The 23,411-nt window shown below is 33.2% G+C and overlaps 1 protein-coding gene across 2 annotated transcripts in view; it reads right to left on the bottom strand.

Annotated features, from left to right (window-relative positions):
* LOC111155303 (F-box protein 8) overlaps positions 1-23,411 on the bottom strand; it is a 48,078-nt gene that overhangs the window by 12,974 nt on the left and 11,693 nt on the right. The window contains exons 1-3 of one of the 2 annotated variants that reach the window (XM_022515456.1): positions 21,295-21,330; positions 15,365-15,701; positions 12,270-12,396 (exon numbers count right to left, since the gene is read on the bottom strand). In XM_022515456.1, the coding sequence (XP_022371164.1) occupies positions 12,270-12,396; positions 15,365-15,693 (456 nt within the window). In that variant the 5' untranslated portion in view covers positions 15,694-15,701; positions 21,295-21,330. Of the gene's footprint in view, positions 1-12,269; positions 12,397-15,364; positions 15,702-21,294; positions 21,331-23,411 lie in introns of those variants that run through there. The other variant, XM_022515448.1, reaches the window with a different exon arrangement.

The raw sequence follows: 23,411 nt of genomic DNA, 5'->3' as shown, positions 1-23,411 counted from the left end.
AGAATAAATGAAACAAGATGGGATTGGGAGGGAGACAAACCATAAGTGACTCTTAATCTCACAAAACAAACTGAGGGTTGCTGGGGGGAGGGGGGTTGGGAGAGGGGGGTGGGGTTATGGACATTGGGGAGGGTATGTGCTATGGTGAGTGTTGTGAAGTGTGTAAACCTGGCGATTCACAGACCTGTACCCCTGGGGATAAAAATATATGTTTATAAAAAAATAAAAAATTATAAAAAAATACATTCTTAATTAAAAAACAAAAACAAAAACAAAAACCACTGACCATTGGTACTGAAAGTATTGGCTACTGGCACAGAGAGTTGGTAAAAACATTATGTAGCAGTCTGTATCAATAACAGAAATCACTCCAAAAACAAAACTGGTTATATCTTTGTTTTCCTAGAGAACAGCATAATATAGATATTTAGAAAAAAAAACTCGCTTTAACTAAATTTGTTCCAATTTGCTTTTGTATACAATGTAAAATCCAGAACCACGATTACTATTTTTCAGGTAACAAACGTATCCTTAGAGCATTACATAATAGAAAGCAAACTGGACACCACATTTTTAAAGAACATTTGAAGACTTTTAAAATAACAATCTTTAAATTTTAACAATAAATATTCGTAAAATAAAATATATATAAAATAACATAGTTCAATCTAGATTTCCAACTTTTCTTTCAGTGAGAAGAGATATAATAATATTCAAATATGTATTGCAGCCACAGTGAAATGAACAATTGAAATGTCATCTTTTCACATTAAAAATAATGTAAAAATTAAGAGACACAAAAAATGTTATGGATATTTATTTTAGTAAAAAATAGCACAATAAAGAGAAGTCAGACTTTTATAGGTTAAACGGAGTATTCCTATTGTCTTGTTTGAAAATAGTACTGATGGTGATATTATTTCTTCTTTTTTATAGTGCTTTCAGAATCACTTAAGCAAGATGCAAAATCTATTAATTTTTGTTCAGTTGGCAGTTCTCACTCTCCATATTTAATCAGAGAATATGTATTCTATAGTTAAGGGAAAAAACACATAGAACTTGAACAGGTGAAATCCATATGGGGATATATATATATATATATACATAGAGTGCAAAATTAAATTAAATTAAATTAACACCTTGCTTTTTAGTTGCAGCAAAGTAAATGCAGAAGATTACTTAATAAGCAAGTTAAGACTAAGTATGGACGTTTTTGTTCTGTCATTTCATTTTGTTCTACCCGCAAACTTTTGCAGGGTTTTCATCTGTAAGTTTCCATACCACTTTCCTCTGTTGTAACAATGACCTTCAGCATAAACTTTAGAAATAACACATATTGCTTTTTTCATGTTAATTTAAGCTGTTCATGCGTAGTGTAATTGTTATTCCTAACCTAGTCACTAGAGTCCACGACTAAAGTAAAAACTATGCCAAGGTTCTTAAAGTTGTTCTATATAGAGAGACTACACAAATGACAAGAAAAGTGTTCCTCTTATTGAGGTGCCTACAGGTAGGCTATTTATTCAGTGGAAGCCTCTGTGTGACTTAGTTATAATTAAGAGGAAAGGATGTCATGACAACTGGGACAGAAATGTTAAGATGATTTTGATGTCAGTTTGAAATATGAACTGCAGATTCCAGTCTTGTCTGTTCCCTAGGAAGAACAGAGAGCACACACCGTCCTTGCTTATGTGGAGGAAGTGACAGTTGCGACGAGACAGTGCTGATATACTGCAGTCAATTCCTTCTTTTTTTTTTTTTTTTAAATTAATAGATTATATTTGTTAGAGCAGTTTCAGTTTTGCAATGTGAACAAAAGTACAGACAGTTCCCATCTTGGCTCCACCCCTCAATGTGCCCACCCCATCCAGTTTCCCCTAGTATAAGCATCTTGCGTTGGTGCATTGGTCACCCAATTCCTTCTTGTACCATTACTGAAAGTGGTCAGAAGGAGACATTCTGGAGGATAATGAAGAATCATACTATTCAGTTTCAAGTATGAAAATGGAATGAAATCAACTTATTTACAGACCCTGTTTGAAGTGGCAAGGATTTCAGCTTTCTAAAACAATTTATGGGGTTTTTTTTTCCATACATCAGAGTGTACAATGTTGATGAACTGCTAAGAATAATCACACATACACATATACCCTAAATTATTTCTAGCCAGAAGATGTTAATGGGAAATCTCACACAAAGGAGGGATAGTTCAAAGAAAATCTAAAGAAAAATGAAAATCCTTCTAATGGAGTCTAGGGGAAATGCAGAAATGTAAGACAGATCATTGTGCTTCTTTTTTCATAGGCAAGAAAGCAATAACATCAGGCAAAAATCACATAAAGGTCATTATCTAGGTTTTAAATAACAAATAAAAGTTAGTTCCTATTAATTAGTTTTAATAGACTCAATCAGAAAAAGCATCACACTTTGAGTTCTAATAGTCCCCAAAAGTGTCACTCTGCTGACGGGAATAGATCAATAAGATGAAGAACATGATGTTAATTTTTAATGATAAATTACTACTATTAACATTATTGATAAGTTGCTGGGAGCTAAAGTAAGTTACTTGGAAAGGCCCCTTCTTCTCTAAACTGTCTATAAATTAGAAAAAGAAAGCATTCTAGTCAAAATCTGGAAATAAAACTCTATTAGGTGAAGGTACAATTAATAATTCAAACTAATGAGAAAGTAACACATTTGAAAACAATACTGGCTAATTTAGAATTCCTGCTTAATAAAAATCACATGCAAATAGATTTAAATGACCAACTTGACTTTGATAAATAAACATTTTCTCATATTACCTAGATTCTAATACGTACATTTATAAATATAGTTTAATAGCCCTGAAACAATTTTGAAATAAACAACATTAAGAAAAAACTCCAAGTCTTCAAGGAAGACAAACAGAGAAGCAAGCTGGGATTTAAACAGTAGTTTCACTGCCAGCACATGTGTACACTTCTTCATGTAATTACAGTATCTGTTCATCCTACCTATATTCAGACACGATGCAGGTTTTAATCTGAACGTAATTTTGGACGCCTAATTTCTGTTTAAAATGTCCTTAAAAAGATTAAACTAAGCATCACCAATAACACAAAAAGTTACTGTATATGCAAAACAGTGTTCATCACATGCTAGAAAACGAAATTAAAGGTAAAGGGTATTACCATTTCAAAGCTAGCAGATGTTGGTGTGACTGATACATACATTATGAAGGAACATTACTCAGGTGTCAAATATTTATCTACTAGGATCCAAAAGTTAAGGGAGGATGAACCTCAAGGCCTACAGCAGTGTTTGGCTCTTCATAGTTTAAGCTGTCATAGTTGTACCTCTAGTATAAATATAAAGCTACATTATGGGGAGCACTTAGAGGCACTAAGCATTTAGCATACACTATTTAATATTCACAGTAACATACTGTATATCACAAATATTATTGTCTTCATTTTATAGATGGGGAAACTGAAGCCCAGAGGTTAAATAATTCACATGGTCTAAGTCATATAATTAGTAAGTGGAGAGATACTTAATAAATATTTGCTGAATGAATGTTTGAATCTGTACAAAGCCTCCAGGTGGCTTTCAAGAGAAGCTATCAACTTTTAAGGATTATATAATTAAACTAAGGGGTTAAAAAAGAATAGAAATAACCACAACAAAAACTTGGGAGTTGGATTAAAACTCCAGCATACTTTGAAATGCCTCAAATTATAAACTCTCAAAACTTGGGAGTCACCAGTACAAATAATAAAAAGCAACAGGTCACGATATCTTTACTTGCTAATGGCCAAAGTGGTTCACAAAGATCTTAACATTTTTATTATAAAGAAGACATCTTCAAAATATTTATGACATGAAAGAAAATGTTATATAATATTAGGAATAAATGTATACTATAATTAATTGGTAATACATTTGCATTAATGCAGTGTTTCCTTTATATTTTCATATTTCAAAGGCTGCAGTTAGGGGCACCTGGATGGCTCAGTCATTAAGCATCTGCCTTCGGCTCAGGTCATGATCCCAGAGTCTTTGGATCTAGCCCTGAAGACCCTGGGATCGAGTCCCACATTCCTGCTCAGCAGGAAGCCTGCTTCTCCCTCTCTCACTCCCCCTTGGTTGTGTACTCTCTCTCTCACTGTCTCTCTCTGTCAAATTAATAAATAAAATCTTTTTTAAAAAGTCGCAATTAATTTGATGGATGCAGTACAACTGATGACATCCAAGAACTGAGGAAATATTATTTTTTAGATTTCTGATAAAGAATTCATCTTTTAGAGTGACATTTACTGTGGTATTGGTATTCACAATTGCTACATTCAGACAAGATGTGTAGGACAAGATGTGTTCTACACAAGATGATTGGACACAAGATGTGTCCAATTTTGGACATTAAAATTGAGAACTTAGGTCTAGAAAGTGTTGTAAAGTTTCACTGAAACTGGTCACAGCAGATAACAAAGAACATGGACGTATTAAGATGGTCAGGATACTGCAAGGAAATAAAAGGTAAACAAATTTTTACTTGAATTGTACTTAAAATATTAATACAATATTGTAAATTCACCAGGTATAGGCATCTAAATTGGCAACAATAGAAAAATTCAAGCAAAAAATTTTTTTTTGCTCATTTCAGCACTGCACATTTTAAAATTTGTAGCATGGTTGCTGTGGTGCTAAAATATTCTACCTTTATTCTTTCTTCTAGTTGAAAGTCCTAGATTAATACATTGCCCACTAATTTCTGTTTATATTTACCCTAGGTAATTCACACTAAATGAGGTAACAGTATCTCCTATGACGTACTAGGGGGAAAACAAAAGCAAAATGCATCAGGTGGTTTGACTGATGAATAAGCTATAGAATATTCTAGGTCTGAATCTCTTGTTCAATTATATTAAGATGAAAGAGGGCCTGGGAAATTTGTTTCCCTTTGAAGCTTCTAAAGGGTTTACCCTAAGTCCACATACTTCTGTGGACTCATTGTATACCACATACTGGAATGATTCAATGACAAGCAAAGGGGAGGGTAGTCAAGATCTATTATGGTCAGGGCAGTGTGTAAAATAAAGTTGACCTGAAAGACACAGGATAAAGTTACCTACTTAAATGTAAAATTAACACACGATGGATCAGATTAAAAAGAGAGAAGATATATCCATCCATACGTACCATATACATGCATGTTGCCCTCAAAAAAGTGAATGGTCTCCAGTTTAGTATGACCTGACTCGTCATAACCAGACTGAAAATATTGAATTATGTAGCCAGAGGGTAATATTCAGTGTCTGAGAGGCATAGTTTTTCACTTTGACTCTAATACAAATCAAGAGAAAGGGGTTTTGCAAATTAACTTGAGTATTTTAGCTTTCTCAGGTAAATAATTCCAATAGAGAAAGCTTTTCAAGCTATATACAGTGACGGACTCCTCTCCGTGTCAACTAGTTCCCTTGCTCTGACTAGATTCTCATCAGCAAATTGGGGAAAAAATTAATTTGCTAACGAAAATTAGCACTGTTTATTCTTATAAAAATAATTTGTGTTCAGGATTACATATCAAATTCTTAATGAGTCCATGTAATGATGATGGTGATGATGATGCACTAGGATGCTCTTGATTGCAAACAACAGGAACCCCTATTCAAAAAAGTAAAGGGATTTACTTTCTTATGCAATAAGAAATTTCAAAGTATTTTGGCTCCAAGGTTGTTAGGCTCATGGACCCAATACTTTCTTCCTAATGTTCTATTTGCCTGTGTTAATAGCGCTCATGGCTGCAAAATGGCTGCATCTGTTCCTATCATTATACACTCATACATTAGTCCCAGAAGTATACACATGTACAGGTATGTACACATACACACAGATATGGTATTACCTTCTTTTGTCTCTTTTTTGAAACTTAAAATTTTCTTTGCCCATGTTTCTTCCAATCTTATAGGTCAGAACTAGACAGCATGGACACCAAGCCAAGAGGAATAATATTATCATGATTATCTTGGAATAATCTGTGTAGAACTCCTGAGGCTGGGAATGGAACTATCCTTTCAGCTGCCTGAAGTTCTTTATCTAGTAGTAGTCTAAGTGAATATCTGAGTAGTCTAAGTGATGTGATTTAAACCCTGTCCATACAGGTCTATGTGATTTTTTTTTAAATTCCTTTTATGATAGGATATAGGGGTATTAGAAAGACCTTGAAGACATCTCCTGAGTTCCACTTCTATCCTTCTGTTTTCCCCACTTTGTGGGAAAAACTATTTTCCACTGATAACTGGGCTTCATTATTTCAACCACAGCATAATTACCGACCCTCATCCTTTTTTTTGTCATTTTTGATCAGTGGCAGGAGGACCTATAACCGCAAGTAGATAGTCTCAGCAACCAATCTGAATTGTTGTGCCACTTATCGATAATCCTCCTTTGGGTACTAAGGCTTCTAAGCCAGTAGAGCCCAGAAATAAAAGAAGCAGAAAAACAAATTCAGTAAGTGGTCCACTAGTGAAACTCATGCTGCAGATGCTTGGGCCTGCCTCAAAGCCATTTCACTCTTTTCATTGCTTTACCATCTTAGTCATAGTTGCTAAATCATGGTAACTCTAAACCAATTAGTAATCCCATCTATTCTGTTCTCAATAGGTCTAGGAATGTTCATGTGATTCAGTATGTCTATTAGAAATCAGGAGAAGTACATGAAAGGCTCCTGATTTTTCTTCCTAATAAGCATAAGAAATTCGAGGAGAGTTTCTTTGTTTTGTCCCCATCTTTGTGCTGAGGATACTTTCATACAAGGATGTGACATTTTGAGTGGTGGTGGCCAACTTACTATCAAAAGAAAGTAGAAGTCAACAACACACCTTAAGAGTCTGTGATGAGATCAGTCTATCACTGAAATAACTCTCGGATACCCACATATGGGTCTCTTTGGAGGTAAATATACATGGTTAAGCCACTATTAAACTGTTTGTTCCAGCCAAAACACCCTATGTGATACATATAGGAGAAAGTGGGCAGTATACGTGCCAAACTTAAAAGCATCCTAGTGGCCTATCAGCCTTCGCTGAAAAATGTGTTGCAAGAGATAGAGTTAGTATAGAGAATGAGATATCAAGGGTATAATGATAAATTATCTGTATAAATTATTTGGTATGAATGCCTGTATCAATGTCTAAAGGTAATTATTTGAATTCAATATTTCTATCAGGTATGTTGTCCTACCCTTATTTTACAAAGTAACATTTTCTGTAACATACTAGATGACAATCAAAATATAGAACCTAGATAAATCTCTCAGTCTTTCAAGGCACAACTCTAAGTTTTAATTTTTTTTGTAATACTATCAGACAAAAGGAGAGAGAACAAATATAAATTCAGAGACTTTCAAAAGAAAAAAGATTACCCATAAAATAGGCATCAGATAACTGTCAGTGAACAAGAGGGTATTCAAGCTAGGTGTCTATCCATTTAGGAACATATATTTATTTACACATAGTAAGATACAGATAATCTATACTAGCATATCACAGAATGTGTCCCCTGGAATGTTACTTTACCAAAGGGAAAAAACAAGAAAAAGATACTGTCAAATAAATTTAACAATATGTCAAATAAATTTGGATACTACTACATATAACACATACTCACAATGTGCACCAATGTATTAAAGACTTGGAAAAGTTATTCATTAAATAAGCCAACTAATCATAACCTATCGTGGTCAAATTTATTAGACTTGGGAACTCCTTTGACTATGTTCTTTAACCTGTGGAATAATTATTCAAAAGAATACATTTGGAAAATGCTTATCCGTACAGTCTGATGATACCAATCAGGGCTTTCTATGTCTAGGAATAAAAATAAAAGTTATTTTTCATTACTGTTGCTATGCTATGAAGTAATGGTATTAAACATTTTGCTGTTGTATACTGGAGCAAAAAGTTAGTAAGATTTAATATCTGAGTATAAACTCCTGAGTTCCTTTTTAAGATGGAAAACTACAAATTTCCCATTTATATTTTAGCTGGTCCAACAACAAAAAGAATACATTATCATGAAAATAAATTGCATATGCATTTCAACCTAAAATATATACACAGGTTCAATTTAAGATATTTCTCGTAACAGATTCTAACCCAGATCAATCTAATAATTATGCAGAAAATTATATGCATGCATGTGGGTCTTCCTCTATGAAGGCAAGAAAACTGTGCTTATATAATAGTTAAGACTGTTTTTAACTGATCCCAATGGGAATATTATTATTTTTTTTAAGATTTATTTATTTATTTGAGAGAGAGAGAGAGAGAGAGTACATGAGCATGTTTGGTGGTGGGGCAGAGGAAGACTCTCCAGCAGACTCCCACTGAGGGGCTCGATCCCACAGAGCCTGAGATTGTGACCTGAGCTAAAACCAAGAGTCCAATGCTCAACTGACTTAGCCACCCAGGTCTCCTGAGAATATTATTTTAAAAAAAATTTAAACATATTTACACAAACAAAAGTAAAACCTATAATGTACTGAAATTAAACCATGTTTGCTCCCCAATTTTTCGGACTCGAAATTTAAAAATAACTAGGTCAAGAAAGATGTTTCATACCAAATGGAGCTCAAGGAATATAGCTAATTGGTTGAGAGGATAAATTATTTTATTATAATACTGCTAGCAAAATAAAATCAACACACGTAACTTGTACATGCAGGGGAAATACAGCCTAATGTAAACAGATGGTTTTTAGCACATTCCTCTACTAGAATGTGGTCACCTGCCACAAAGTACACAAGCTCATGCACAAGATCAAGACTTTACATACAGCTGAGATCACAGGTCATGCAGATAACAACAACGTGCTAGATAATCGTACCACAAACTGGGCGGATGTTCTCCCCCACCCCATGAGCCACTGCCAGCAGTTGCTGTGGAGTTTGGTTACCCATATCCGTGACATGAACGATGTCCTTTGGAGAATCTTGTTCCCTGTGGCTGTAAGTATTCTTATTTTTATAATACTTTAATGATGCTTGCTATCAAAATGATAAGTACAGAACTAGAAATTATGGAAAAGTAGACTTTTTATAATACTGAACAATTATATACATCTTACCTCAGGTACTTACAATAAACACTTATATTTACACATATCATCAAAACTAATTTACTTCTCAGGCTTAAATGAACCCAAAACTGCTGCTCCAATTAGAGGGGAAAAATATTAACCTCCAAATAAAAAGTACTTCCTGATTTCTAGCACTCAAAAAACTTGGCAAGAGTCATTCTAAGACCTGGCTAAAGTATGACTCATACAGATTAAGTTCTATATAAAAACATCTATTAGGATAACTCTTTTAATTACATGATTTTAATTCTGAAGGCTTGACTTGGATAAACAACCAAGTGATACTATTTATGTTTGTCAACAAAATATAGAATATAGTCGTTAAAGTACTTTCCCTCATTTCTCTGCATCTACAAGTGTATTTATCTCTATGTCCTTCTTTGCCTATTTATAACCTAGGTGCATTCTGCTAAAGATAGGGTTCTATTTTATCAGGTAACACCTGCTAAGCTACTGATGTTCATAAAAGGATAGAATCAGAATTCTGGAACCACAAGTCACTCTGGAAGGTTCAGCTCTATGCCTCTTGAGAGCCCCTTTCAGAGACTGAATTCAACTTTCTGGAATGCTCCAGAATATCTTTAAGTCAAGCAAGGGAGTGAAGAAAAAGAAAATACAGCCAACTCTCAATAACAATGGAAGGTAGGATGGTTAAGTAAAATCTGAAGATCTAAAAATCTTATTTTATTTTATTTATTTTATTTTTTATTTTTTTTAAAGATTTTATTTATTTATTTGACAGAGAGAGATCACAAGTAGGCAGAGAGGCAGGCAGAGAGAGAGGGGGAAGCAGGCTCCCTGTTGAGCAGAGAGAACCCGATGCGGGGCTCGATCCCAGAACCCTGAGACCATGACCTGAACCGAAGGCAGAGGCTTTAACCCACTGAGCCACCCAGGTGCCCCTAAAAATCTTATTTTAATTAATAACTTCAATCCCCTCTCTTAGCAAACATTTGACTTAAAAAAACTTTAAAAAGTTTTGTTAGATAAAAAGAGGTCTTTTAATGTTACCTTTCTTCTCTGTCCACTCCTCCAAACACAGTAGAGGAGGTATAACAAGAATTCTATAATCTGATATGTGTAGCTGCAAAGATGGAAACATATTTTGACATCTAGCTTTTCCAACTTAGAGATTTAAAACTATCCATACCATATTCTAGTAAGTGAGGGCCTATCTATGGTTTCATCTTTGCATAAAAATGATGGCTTTATAATTTGTTTTAAAAATTGGTACTGCTTTAGCAAGGAATGACTACTTACCATAATTAATACCAGCAGTTACATCCAACTTTTCTGACTTTGTAAATATACCAGTACTTACCAAGTTATACTTTCCTTAGAATGTACCAAGTTATTACTTTCCTTAGAATGTAACATTGCAAGTGATATGAATTAAAGATGACAGTTCAACTCATTATCAGTATAATTCATGACAGGAACCAGAATGCCTTAATAAATTGGGCATAATAAGACTGGAGCTTGCAACAGCTGCCTTTCCTTACATATCTAAAGTAAAATACTGCACTAGTCAGCCAAGATTCTCCAGTAATCATCATTTCACTAACTTAAGAGAGTGATACAATATATGTATCTTATTATAAAGTTCGTCATATGAACTGTTTTAACTAGCTGCAAGTAATGTCAAATGCCAGCAAACAGAATAACGAAGTCTTTGAAACCATGTCATTCTTCAAATACGTTAAGTAGAAGAATATCTTGTACAGAGTAGCTATGCCATAGTGCAAGATCAAAAAGTGACATGCTCACTGTTGCTACATATTTAGAAGGAACAGAACTTGGATCTGACAAAAAATAAAGTAAAAACAAGTGTCTTTTATGATGCAATGCAGCAGAAAAAAATTTATAATCAAGGGATAAGTTATAAAACCTAAATTTATAACAGTTTATTCATTTGCCTTCTAAATTAACTATCAGTCCTCTATTCAATCTGAATGTCAAAACTCTTAAGCAGTAGTGAGAGAACAGATTTCTTAATTTAAATATGTATATTAGGCTCTATAATATATAGATTTTTATATTTGTGGTGCTAAGACTTAACTGATAATGGATAGTGTTTCAGTAAAGCTTTGCAATGGTGTTATATTTTTTATTTGTATATAAGAAGTTAAATCATATGTAATAAGTAAAAATCAATTTTTAAAATGTCATTTGTATTATATGCATATTTATAAAATCAGTATTTGTATGATATTCAAATATTTTATATGGGGGAAACAGGTTTTTAATTATAATATAGCTAAAGTTAAGATAGTTTTAAAAATTTGATACATTTTGCATATGTATGCATACATTTGTATAAGCATGCATATATTTGATATATTTGCATAATTTAAATAGTCCTTTAATACCTCTACAACAAATGAAAAAAAGTTGGTTTTTGAAAATTAAATCAAAATAACTGCCAGTTAAATTTTCCCACAGAAAAGAATTCAACTATAAGTAGTAGTTCTGAGGGCTGTATAATTTGTTAGATTTCTAAAAATAAGCCTAGTAGACATTTAAACATTTCTGAGGAAAAAAAAAACCAGCATTTCTGAGAATCTGTACTTTCCAGGATATATATTAAAGCAAGAATGGAGGGGAAAAAATCAGTGAAAGCATGGTCTTCATATTTTGATATTTTGATAAAATTATTCGATTTTATGGCAATCTATAAGCAGTTTCTATGGCAACAGGGACTGTTAAAGGCATTAAGAAGACAACATTTTGATGTGTCACCAATGAACAATGTCCTTTGTGATTGTCCCTGATAAAAATAGCCTCACTACTAAATAGAAAAATAAAACAGGAAGAAAATGCTGCAGATAAAATCTGATGAACATATTCTGTGCTCTCCACATATAATGCAGTCATATTGTAATCAGGTCCAGCAGAGGACTGCATATATGTCATGGAAGCTGCCACACAACATGAGCAGGTAGAAAGATTTAAAATGTGAGTTGGTAAGGTAAAGAGAAATGACTATGTTACATAGCATTAACTTTACTTAGTGGGCTTCTCAGTCATTTCCTCATTGAACAGGAATATTCAATGACCTGTTACTTTACTTGCAAGTTTATTATATTGGAAAGCTGCAGTAAGATCATAATAAAGTTCAACTCTTCCAAATACTCAAGTTCTTCACTTACCTCCTCTGGGTTAGCATTAAAGGTAAGGCTTCCTTCATCCAGCTGCATATACAATTTTCTGAAAGAAAATCCTAGAGGTGGGTTCTTATTATATATGGAACAGTGACCCCAAGTGGATTTACACAACCTGTAAAAGATAAAATCAGACAAGAAAACATTACTATATTTAATTTCCTAAGTTAAACATGTATACACATGATAAAATAGTAACATGAAATTTATAGGTTGAAAGTTGAGAATGTTTAATTCTGTACTTGTTTTTTATTTGTTTACTAGAGTATGATTGACAAATGCCTTCAATTTAGGAATTCTGATAGTACTTAATAAACATGAGTTAAAGATTAATAATATTCATGAGTACTATTTGAAATTAAATAGAAACTACTACTAATAATAGCAATAATAGCTACTTATTTAAAACATTTACCCAGTGCTTACTAGATGTCAGGCACTATTTAAAACATTATACGAGTATTAACTTGCTTAATCTTTAAAACAATGTTATGATGTTGGTGCTAAAGATAAAGAAACACAGTCACAATAAAAGATAAAAAAGTTGACCTGAACCCAAGAAGTCTTACTCCAGAGCTAGAAATCTTAACCAAGAAGCTAAATAGGATTAAGTTACTATGATCTATTGCAAAGTAAAGTTGAATAAGGGTAAAGATTGTTAGGTTGGGGGGAGAACTTTGCTGTTGTTGTTGTTTTTTAACAATATATATATTGATAACAGGCAAAATAAACATAGAAATTACAATGCTATTAACTTTAGTACATTCATCAAAAGCTGGGTATGACATTAAGCGTACCTGCTTTTAAGATGCTGCTTCAGAACACGTTTTTGTTTGTTTGTTTGTTTGTTTTAACATCACAGTGATACATGATTGTTTAAAAATTCTAGGAAACCTAAAATGCTAATAGTTTATAGCAAAACATACTATTTTTGCAGTTTGGGATAGCTGTGTCCAACTCTATACAAAGGCATTAGCTACTGGTTATTATTTGAATGCTTAAGTTTTATCTCATTTTATCTTATTACAATGCCTAGAAATTCTGGATCATTAGACTATAGATCATTAAATCTTAAAAGTACATTACTCTAGAGATATAGAGAATACTGCAATTATATTTTAGTACACTTTTAATGACACTATCTCAAAATTTTCTGATTTTTGTGTGTTCAAAACACCTACTTATAGTGATAGATATTAAAAATAGTTATCATTTTCTGATAATCATTATTGATTTTTGACTCAAATTTCATGTCACACACATACGATGTGTAGGGCTGCAAGAAAAAGTTACTGTCTCAGACTATAACATCAAAAATTGTGAGCATAGTGGGTAAAATATGTAATTTAATGAGAATATCTTAATAGTTATTTATATCCTTGCATTATTTTTAACCAACCAAATGAAATCCCTGATTTCATTTGAGTTTAGTGAGTTTTAGTGAGTTTAGGAGCTTGTTTAGAAAATTGTCAACATTTTAGCAGAAGCTTTAGTCCTATAGCTTTTGACTTTTATTACTGAGTGATGTGAAAATAGAACCTCTCAACATTAATAAATGTTTCACACATCTAAAGTTAAAATAAAAACTAAGCTGGAGTTCAATTTAAAATAGAAGCACTTTACCACTAAGAAAAAAAAAACAAGTGTCATAAAAATAGGCATAATTATGTGGTAAAAATAAAGGAAGCATTTCTTTCAGAAATGAACATCCAGAATTAAATCTCAGGTAAAGAGGACATTCTGATTGGGTTCAGATAAGCTTAGAAATAAACTTTTTCTTCAGAGTTCAAATATAGGATTACGAATTAAGTTTACTGGAAATACTAAAAGGCAGAAATTTGTAATAATTAATGAGCCAGTTTTAAAGTATTTTTATTTCTTCTTTTACTGAGTAAGAAATTAATAACCATAAACACTACTAATAGTAGTACTTTCACAGTACCTTCACTATAACAAGACAATGAGAGTAACAGGATGACACTTATGATTTTTATCTATTTAGAGGTTGAGAAATTAACTATATAATTAATACTGTAATTCTGTAACATCAGAAAGCCCAGAGTTAGAAATGTCATTATTGGTAATACATTTTTACTAAAGTTTGGTTATTTGGATAATTTACTAATTCTCTCAATTAGATTTTCATTTAGAAATTATTTAAAGTCACAAAAAGACCTTTGTTTTTAGACATGTTTTAAATAACTAGAAATAATGATATCAATAAACCTTAGACACCAGAAGTTGAAGATCCCAAAGAGTCTTCTAAGTTTGGTAACATATTTATGACTCAAGTATATGATGCTATTTAAGGAGTAACTGAAAACTGAAGTTATACATAAAATAGATTCTATTTCAAACATTCTTAAATTTATAGGTTAAATTTAAACTGATATAATCGCTATAATTTCTACAGTCCACTTTCACTTCAGCAAGCAGAGTATCTCCTTGCATTCTACTATTTTCCTACCTCATTGATGAAATGTTGGTTAGAAAAAATAAAAACTAGATGAAACAGTTATCACAGTTTATATTAACAAGCACCTCTGTGATAGAAAGAAGTATATAAATTAGTAAACACACAATCTTCATATGGGAAGCACAAACTATACCAGGGGTGTGAACACTAAATTTTGGATTACAAATTCTCACTTAACTTGTATTCTTTTTTAGATATTTTATTATTTTTTTAAGTAATCTCTACATCCAATGTGCGGCTAGAACTTACAGCCCTGAGATCAAGAGTTAGACGCATGCTTTACCAACTGAGGCAGGCAGGCACCCCAACAACTTGTATTTTTAGAATAAACTGACATCTCTTCACTTGTAACTTCTAACTGTAGAGTCATTTACCTTTATACTGTCTTTCTTTTCCCAATATCAAATTTGACTGTGATGATGCCTCATTATCTTTCTGGGTTTTAATAAAGAGAAAGTACAAACTGAGGTTAAAAAGAAATAGATCACAATACGTGTGTGTGTGTGTGTGTGTGTGTGTGTGTGTGTGTGTGTGTAATAATAATAAAAACATTTAAGCATGATTGTGTTTAGAGATAACTGAATCAAACATGTTAGGCTGAACTTACCCTTGCCAGAGAAGTTCATCGTTCGCAAGGTCCTGCCAAACACATGAAGCTAAGCAGAGGTCAGTTGCGTTCAGATAGGACAAGATGGTAAAGCTTAACTCAGGGGGCAACATTTCCAAATTAATGAATCCTTCCTGTTCTTTAGATTTCCGTGCCTTCAAAAGATGATATATATCAATGCCTCCTTGGACTTGTTTACGATGACTGGTGTTAGAAATGTTGTTGGCAGCCATCCTCCTGCTCTGCTCTCTGCTGAGGTAGCCTTGCTCACTATAACCTTCTTGCTGTAGCTGCTGGTTTCTGGCCACTCTCCACAGCCCCTGACCCATCTGCAAGCCTGGGAGAAAGCCAGAATGTAGTACGGTTAACTGTGACACGAAGCATTAATTTACCAGAATTAACATTCCTCATTAAGGCACATTAAAAGGAGCGGTATGTTACAAAATATAGCTGGAACATCGTAAGTATGAAACTTGGACAGAGAAAGTTGCAGAAATATTTGATTTGATCATCACTTTTATCCCAGTTTGCTAACTACTTTTAAAGTCCACAGGTGACATAATCATTTTTCACATGGTAAGATTTAAAAGTTACTGATGTCCTAAAGACTCTTACAAATTATAATTATGTGGACTTATGGGCCCGTATTAAATACAGCTCTGATCAGAGCACAGGACTTTAGTTAAAAGGCCTCTAGATCCTGCTTTTTATCACAACTCAGGCTAAGCTAAGCTAGACCCTTTTAAACAAACTCCCAGATGCATAACAGCTGTGAAACAGGCTTTTCCTTTAATTCTTGCCAGTCTACACTTAAATTGTAGACTGTAATAAAATGTAACATAGGCCCTGAAGTCTAATTCAGAAACCTTATAAATTAGACACCTAGAACTCCATGATAAATAGCTTAGTAATGACTATTTGGTTTTCTTGTTACTTTAAATAAAAATCATAATTTAGTCTAATTTTCCAGTTCTTCTCCATATAGCCCTGTAGATTCCTTAGAGGTACCTGGGAAAAGGTAGAAGAGAGTGTACTCCAGCCTCCTCTAACTTCATTTGACCTCCAACCAGAGCGGCTCTACATTTATCTGTTAAGAAATACTGGACTAGCTAGTTTACAAATGTTAGGAAACTACTGGCCTAGACTTTCTATTTGATCTTGGCTTTAAAATAAGTAATTTTTCCTAGGTAAATAAATTAATAGAGAAACATAAAATCAGGAAGAGATTTTAACTAATATAGGTACTTCCATGATCCCTTTTCCAAACAAAATATTCTTGTTTTATAAATCTGAGTTGGCTACTAATATGTGTGTGTGTAATTTAAAAATTGGGAGGGGGACTGATTTGCACAGAAAATCATAAAATAAATTTTATAGCATGGCCTATCCATAAAACAGTTTTAATTAGATGTTTATAATGAGAACTAACAAAAAAAGAAAGAAAATAAAAAACACCCAGGGGTGACTAGAAATTTTAAAAATTAGGAATTTCAGAGATTGTCAAAGATATTACTTTTTCAGTATTTAAAAAGACATGCTCCACATGTATGTTCACTGAGTTATTGGCTATTATTCAGATAATGACTACTGTAATGGGTTACTTATTGATCAGAACAGGAAAACAGTCCAGGATAATTTTTCACTCTTCTTCACAGTGAACTGCTTGGAATCCCAAGAATTTAAGGTATAAAGGGATGGGGGGTTCAAAGAAAAGGAACATATTAGTAGTTTTTAAATGTGGGGAAATTTATTTTTACCAAGAAACCATAAAAAATAATCTTTTATCCCTAAAATACATACCACAATAATGGTAGCAGTTCTTAAATTAGTGATTAGGCTATAATAATCAAATTTGCATTTTAATTTTAAGACTGAAGAGACAAGACACAGAGCCAGAGAAAATATCTGCAAAACACTTATCTGACAAAGGACTAGTATCTAAAATATACAAAGAACTCTTAAAATTCAACAATAAGAGAACAACCTACTTAAAAATTTGCAAAAGATCAACAGATGTCTCACCAAAAAAGATATATAGGTAGTAAATAAGCTTATGAAAACACACTCCACATCATGTATTACTCTACAATCTCAAATCAAAACAATGAGATAATCAATGCTCTACATATATTAGAATGCTTGAAATCCAAAACACTGACAATACCAAATACAGGCAAAGGTGTGGGAATGCAAAATGGTACACTCATTTTGGAAAACAGTTTGGCAGTTTCTTTACCATATGATCCGGCATTTGTGATCCTTAGTATTTACCCGAATAAGTTGAAAACTTTTGTCCGCATAAAAATTTGTACACAAATGTCTGTAACATCTTTAATCTAACTACAAAACTTGTAAGCAACCAAGATTTCTTTCAATAGGTCAATTGATAAACCTTGATACATCCATACAATGAAATATTTAGAACTAAAAGAAATGAGCTAGGAAGCCATGAAAAGACATGGAGGAAACAAATGGGTATTACTAAGAGAAAGAAAATGATCTGGAAAGGCTACATAATGTATGAGTCCAATTATTTGACATTCTGGATGGAAAAGGCAAATTACAGAGATTAACAGAAAAAATAAAGAGTATCAACAAAAATTTGTAGGGAATTTTAAGTTTGCTAAGTGTTTAAACAATGCCATGTCATATTACAACATAAGTATAATTTAATTGACACAAATGTAACATTTTAATATTCAAAATCATAAAGAAAGGTATGTTATTTCTATCATGGTTATTTCCCTGTTTATCATAGCAAGAAAATGTCTAGAATCACCTTGCTTGCTAAGGTCATTCAGCATATCTTGTCCTTTTTTTCTGATGATCACATTTAGTTTTCTCTATTGTTTTTGTATCACTAAAGGTAAATAATACAACATGGTAACTATAATGTTTGAAGTCTCAAGATTTAAAGCATTTAATATCAATTTCTGTGTATTTCCCCTGCAGCATCTTTCTGGTTAAGCAGCTGTTAAGCAGCTGTTGTTATTCTCAGGGATGTTGCTAGGGAACACAGAATCAGGGTGATTTCCCTAGGCTCTGGACTTTAATGGGGATCACTTAAGTTGAGCACTGGATAATGTGATTCAGAAAGCATCCGGCAGGTAGAAAGAGGTAAAGCTAGCAGCTGGCTCTTGGAGGGGGGAAGAAAACACCCAACAAAACCTTGATGGGGAGGGTGGAAGTTTGAGGTTCATATACATATAATTTAGACAAAGGAAACTGCATTTTCTATTTTCCTACTGATGAATAACACCACAAATTGCCTTTTTGGAATATCCTTTTCCCTTTAAAGCAGTTCTTCATACTGGGCAAAAACAAAGTATGGTAAACCACTTGAGGAAGATTAATATCAAAAAATTGTGCTCAGGGGAAAGGAAAGGGTGTTTACAGAGTTCCATCCCCATTCTCCTTAGGGTAACAGGGATGTGGAATGTGGGTGGAACTGTCAGAAAAGTGATAAAATTCTTAAAATGACATGCCATCCACTGCAGAAGCTGTATAGTAAGTCATGGAGGGAGAACAATGTTGTGGACTCTGAAATCAAACAGACTTGAGTTTAAATCCTGACTCCACTGGTTATTACTAACAGGATCTTGGGGAATTCAACTATTCTAAGATTTAGTTTCTTCATATGTAATGGATCATTTGCATATTACATAATAATAATACCTACAGTTCAAAAGGTTGTTGAATTGAATGAGATAATGCATATAAAGTTCATCTCACAGCTATGACAATATTGGCTATTTGTTTGTTGTGACAAGATCATATTTTCATAAAATGAAAATGAGAAGAACTTTGGTAAAATTTAATGATACTTCAGTTGTCCAGATGTTATGCCTGCTGAATAAACTCATTTGTTCATATTGATACTTGATCAGCCATGGTTATTCTTTTGCTCGTAAATCCCATTCTTTCATACTGATGACCAAACCAACCAATCAACCAGATAAACCCAAACCTGAAAAACCAAAAAGCCTGTATTATGTTCCACAAAATTTTAAAATTGCAGCATGTCTTATGATAGTGCCAATAAGAATGGCATGAAACAGGGGCGCCTGGGTGGCTCAGTAGGTTAAAGCCTCTGACTTCGGCTCAGGTCATGATCCCAGGACCCTGGGATCGAGCCCCGTATCTGGCTTTCTGCTCAGCGGGGAGCCTGCTTCCTCCTCTCTCTCTCTGCCTGCCTCTGCCTACTTGTGATCTCTCTCTGTCAAATAAATAAATAAAATCTTAAAAAAAAGAATGGCATGAAACAGATCCTTGTGTTATTATTAGTAATGAGTCAACATCTGTCTCTAAAAGATATAAAATATGATAGAGTTTCATGCTGGGGTCTTACATGATTTCAAAATTCTTGAAAATAGGTTTTTGAACTGAATCAATAAAAATCTGACTTCAAAGTATAAAATCTTCAGATTTCTATTAAAGTTTTAATAAAAATCTTAGTATAAAGATTTTCAACATTAAAACATAGCATCATAAAACATACAGTACTCTGTCATTTGTGCCAGGAATTCAGTCCAATAAATATCAAGCTGCATAGTGGAATCATTGAATATACAGAGTTTCAAACTGAAAAAAAGAATTAAACACAAAAGAATTTTTTTTGTATTTGAAATAAATACTTCATTGTTAAGTACGGATTTTTGTGATGAAATCACTGCTGATAATCTGTTCACTCAAAATAAGTTGAGGAATATAGATACTTCTAGGAAATTGTACTCTTATAAGAGCATAGTTAGTCTGTTTAATGTACAAATAAAAGAAATATGGTTAATCCTTGTAATTTCTGGTAGTTATGTTCTATAAAGTCACTACAGTGAATTAGCCAATACTGAACCATTATTCCCAGGAGATACATGGAGTTAGGTTCCTGCAAGGTTCTGGCCACATTTTTGCCAACTCATTAATACATAATCTTGTTTTATGCATATTTCTGTTTAAAGATATCTTGTTTAATATACATTGTAGATCCATTATCACTGAACTCAGCAAACCTGATCAGAGCTCATCTGACACAGGTATTTTCTCTCTAAAGAACCATCACAGCCTTCTTACACTTAGGACATTAGACAGCACTTCAGCAGTAAGCGTGGGGCCATTTAGAACAGTGAAATCATCAACAAAAAATGCACAAAAATGTAAAAAATGTGCCACTAAATAGATTACAAAAAGGACACTTGTTCACTATATGAGATCTAAAACAAGAGAGCAGAGCCATTGCCTTATTTGACCTTATGCAAGAACAGCACGTCAGAGACACAAATTTTCTGCAGGTCTGTCTGTGTATGTCAGAGAATGACTGTGAAAGTGCCAAGAGCATCGATTTGGGGTATAAAAACATAAATTTTAGTGAGTAGAAGACTTCACAAATACAAAATCTGCAAAAAAGGAAGATAGACTGTAATGAATACAATTTAAAATATCTGATGCCTTTTCCTCCAAATTTGAATTTATTTTATTTAAAGTTTATCATGTTCGGAGAATTTATAAAATGCTAAGGACCTTCAAAATGAAACCAAAGATATTTTCTCTTGGTCTCCAAAGTTAGAAACAGTGCTTCATTATTTCTCAGCTGATGGAAATAAGTTAAAATTTTATAATTATGTAGAACAGTGCTTCATTATTTCTCAGCTGATGGAAATAAATTAAAATTTCATAATTATGTAGATTACAGAGGAGAAATTATTCTAACAAAAATTCCATACAAGATTTCAAAGTTGAAATTCTTCCTTACAGAGAAAAGAAAAAATTATCAGAAAAAGAAACAAGGCAATTAGGATGCTATAATTTCTTATTTTTGCAGAATGATAATTATAAACGAAGATTTAGATACTATTTAGTAAGTTTAAATTTCCGTTTTTCCAGAGAATGAGTAATGCAAAAAAAAACAAAACAAAACAAAACAAAACTCAGAACACCTTTTTAAATTGGATGAAGAATCTCAAAACAATGGCCAGGGGCGCCTGGGTGGCTCAGTTGGTTAAGCGGCTGCCTTCAGCTCGGGTCATGATTCCAAGGTCCTGGGATCGAGCCCCGCATTGGGCTCCCTGCTCAGCAGAGAGCCTGCTTCTCTCTCTCCCCCTCTCCCTGCTGCTCTGCTTACTTGTGCTCTCTTCTAGCTCTCTGTCAAATAAACAAATAAAATATTTTTTTAAAAAAATGGCCAAACATGCAAATGAATGTTATGCAAGAATTTCTATTTTCCTGGAATTATGTGAACATGTCTTTCAATTTAATTAATTTTCATTTTCAATGGTAGTCAAGTAATGCTCCCTATGTTTCAGAGCTACTACATTCTGTTTTTGTGTAAGGGCCAAATATTTATATTCAATTCTGTACTACTTGCACATGTACTCATGTACATAAGTACATGTATATGCAAATGTCTCAAGTGGATAGAAGACTCAAAAGCCTTGGAACTACTGGTTATGGGATGGGTAATGCGACTGAACAGCTTTGAAAACTCAGTGGCAGTGTGTATAAATATGTCACATTAGCTGAAAGAGACAGCTATTTTATTAATTTGATCCCATGCATAAAGAATTTATTATTTTTGTTTATTATCTTACATTTCAAATTTAACTCTGTGTTCCTAAACTCTTATGCTACCATGGCACAGTACCTGGGATAACATAAATGGAAATTAACATGGCTTTAGGAGGAGTCCAGCATTTTTCAAAAATAAACAGTCTTTGAAAAATATTTATCAATAAAAGTGAATAAAGCTTCTTGCTTAGCTAAGGTCCATTTATGGAGCAAACAGGCACTATCACCTCTAATGATCTGTCTCACCTCTACCTGACAATATTTTAGGCATGTTACATCCAGGTTATGATGCATATACGGTGCTTTCCCTTCTGAGAAAGCTCTTTCAGTATTCCAGAGCTTGATTTTAATAGTCTTAAACCATAAAATTATTTTGATTCATGCTAATGTGATTTCAGGAATAAGTCTTAAGCCAGGACCAGGATAAATATAAATGGTAGCATACCATCTCATTAACGTGATTTATGAGCTACCTATTAGACAATAGTAGATAGAAAAATATTCTAACTCGGTTTTAGAAAAATCTTTTACAGTCAATTCCTAGCTTCTTGTTAAAATTTTAAGACTGAGCACATATATTTAATCACTTTTTCTTCCTATTAAGATGAGAGAAAAGAAATTTTAAAAAAGGGAAAATTTAAGCCTAAAAGAGAGGGGAAAATAGGCTGCTGAGTGGACAAAACATTTCAATAGATTTCTGTAATATGAAAGTGGAAGGAGTAGTGGTTACTAAAGAAGCCATGAAGAAAAAGCAGAAAGAGTATGGAATAGTGCAGAGAGTTAAGCAGAAGCTTATGTACCTTGAGGATCCTCAAAAGGCTTTTGGGGGTCCAAAGAGTGTAAGTATGGAAATAAATGAGACTAAAATGAGAAACAAAAATCAAGGGATTACTGGGTCACTATTTCCATCTTTACACAATAATAAAAAAGGTTAGTTCCTTTACAATCTTTATGAAAATTAAATGAAATAATATGGGATGACAAAACATAAACATAAAGTATCTAGAATTATTAGACATATACTCTAACTCCTTTCCCTTATCCAGATTGAATGAAAAAGGGTTTCATCTAAAGAAATTGAACCCTAGAGAAAAGACTCCCCTTCTTTTCTAACATTTATAAGTGGCCCAGCATAATGGCTATCAAACCAATCATCCCAAAGCAAGGGCTACCAGCTCTATACAGGTGCATATACCTACAATTCAACATGTTACTGTCTTAAAGATGCAAAGTTCAATTATTAAAGTGTGCCTGAAGCATTTGCACAAGGATTGCTTGGCTTATGTTTTGCTGATTTCATCCAGTGACACTCTGACAAAAGTTAACAAGTTAATTTTAATCTAATAAACAAAATCATAAACTCTACATATTACATATATTTTTTAAGATTTTATTTATGTATTTGACACAGAGAGAGAGATTATAAGTAGGCAGGCGGAGAGAGAGGAGGAAGCAGGCTCCCTGCTGAGCAGAGAGCCTGATGCGGGGC

The sequence above is a fragment of the Enhydra lutris genome, unplaced genomic scaffold, assembly GCF_002288905.1.
Source record: "Enhydra lutris kenyoni isolate GAN:26980312 unplaced genomic scaffold, ASM228890v2 scaffoldscaffold3, whole genome shotgun sequence".
NCBI lineage: Eukaryota > Metazoa > Chordata > Mammalia > Carnivora > Mustelidae > Enhydra > Enhydra lutris.
This window is presented reverse-complemented; position numbering and strand designations above follow the sequence as displayed.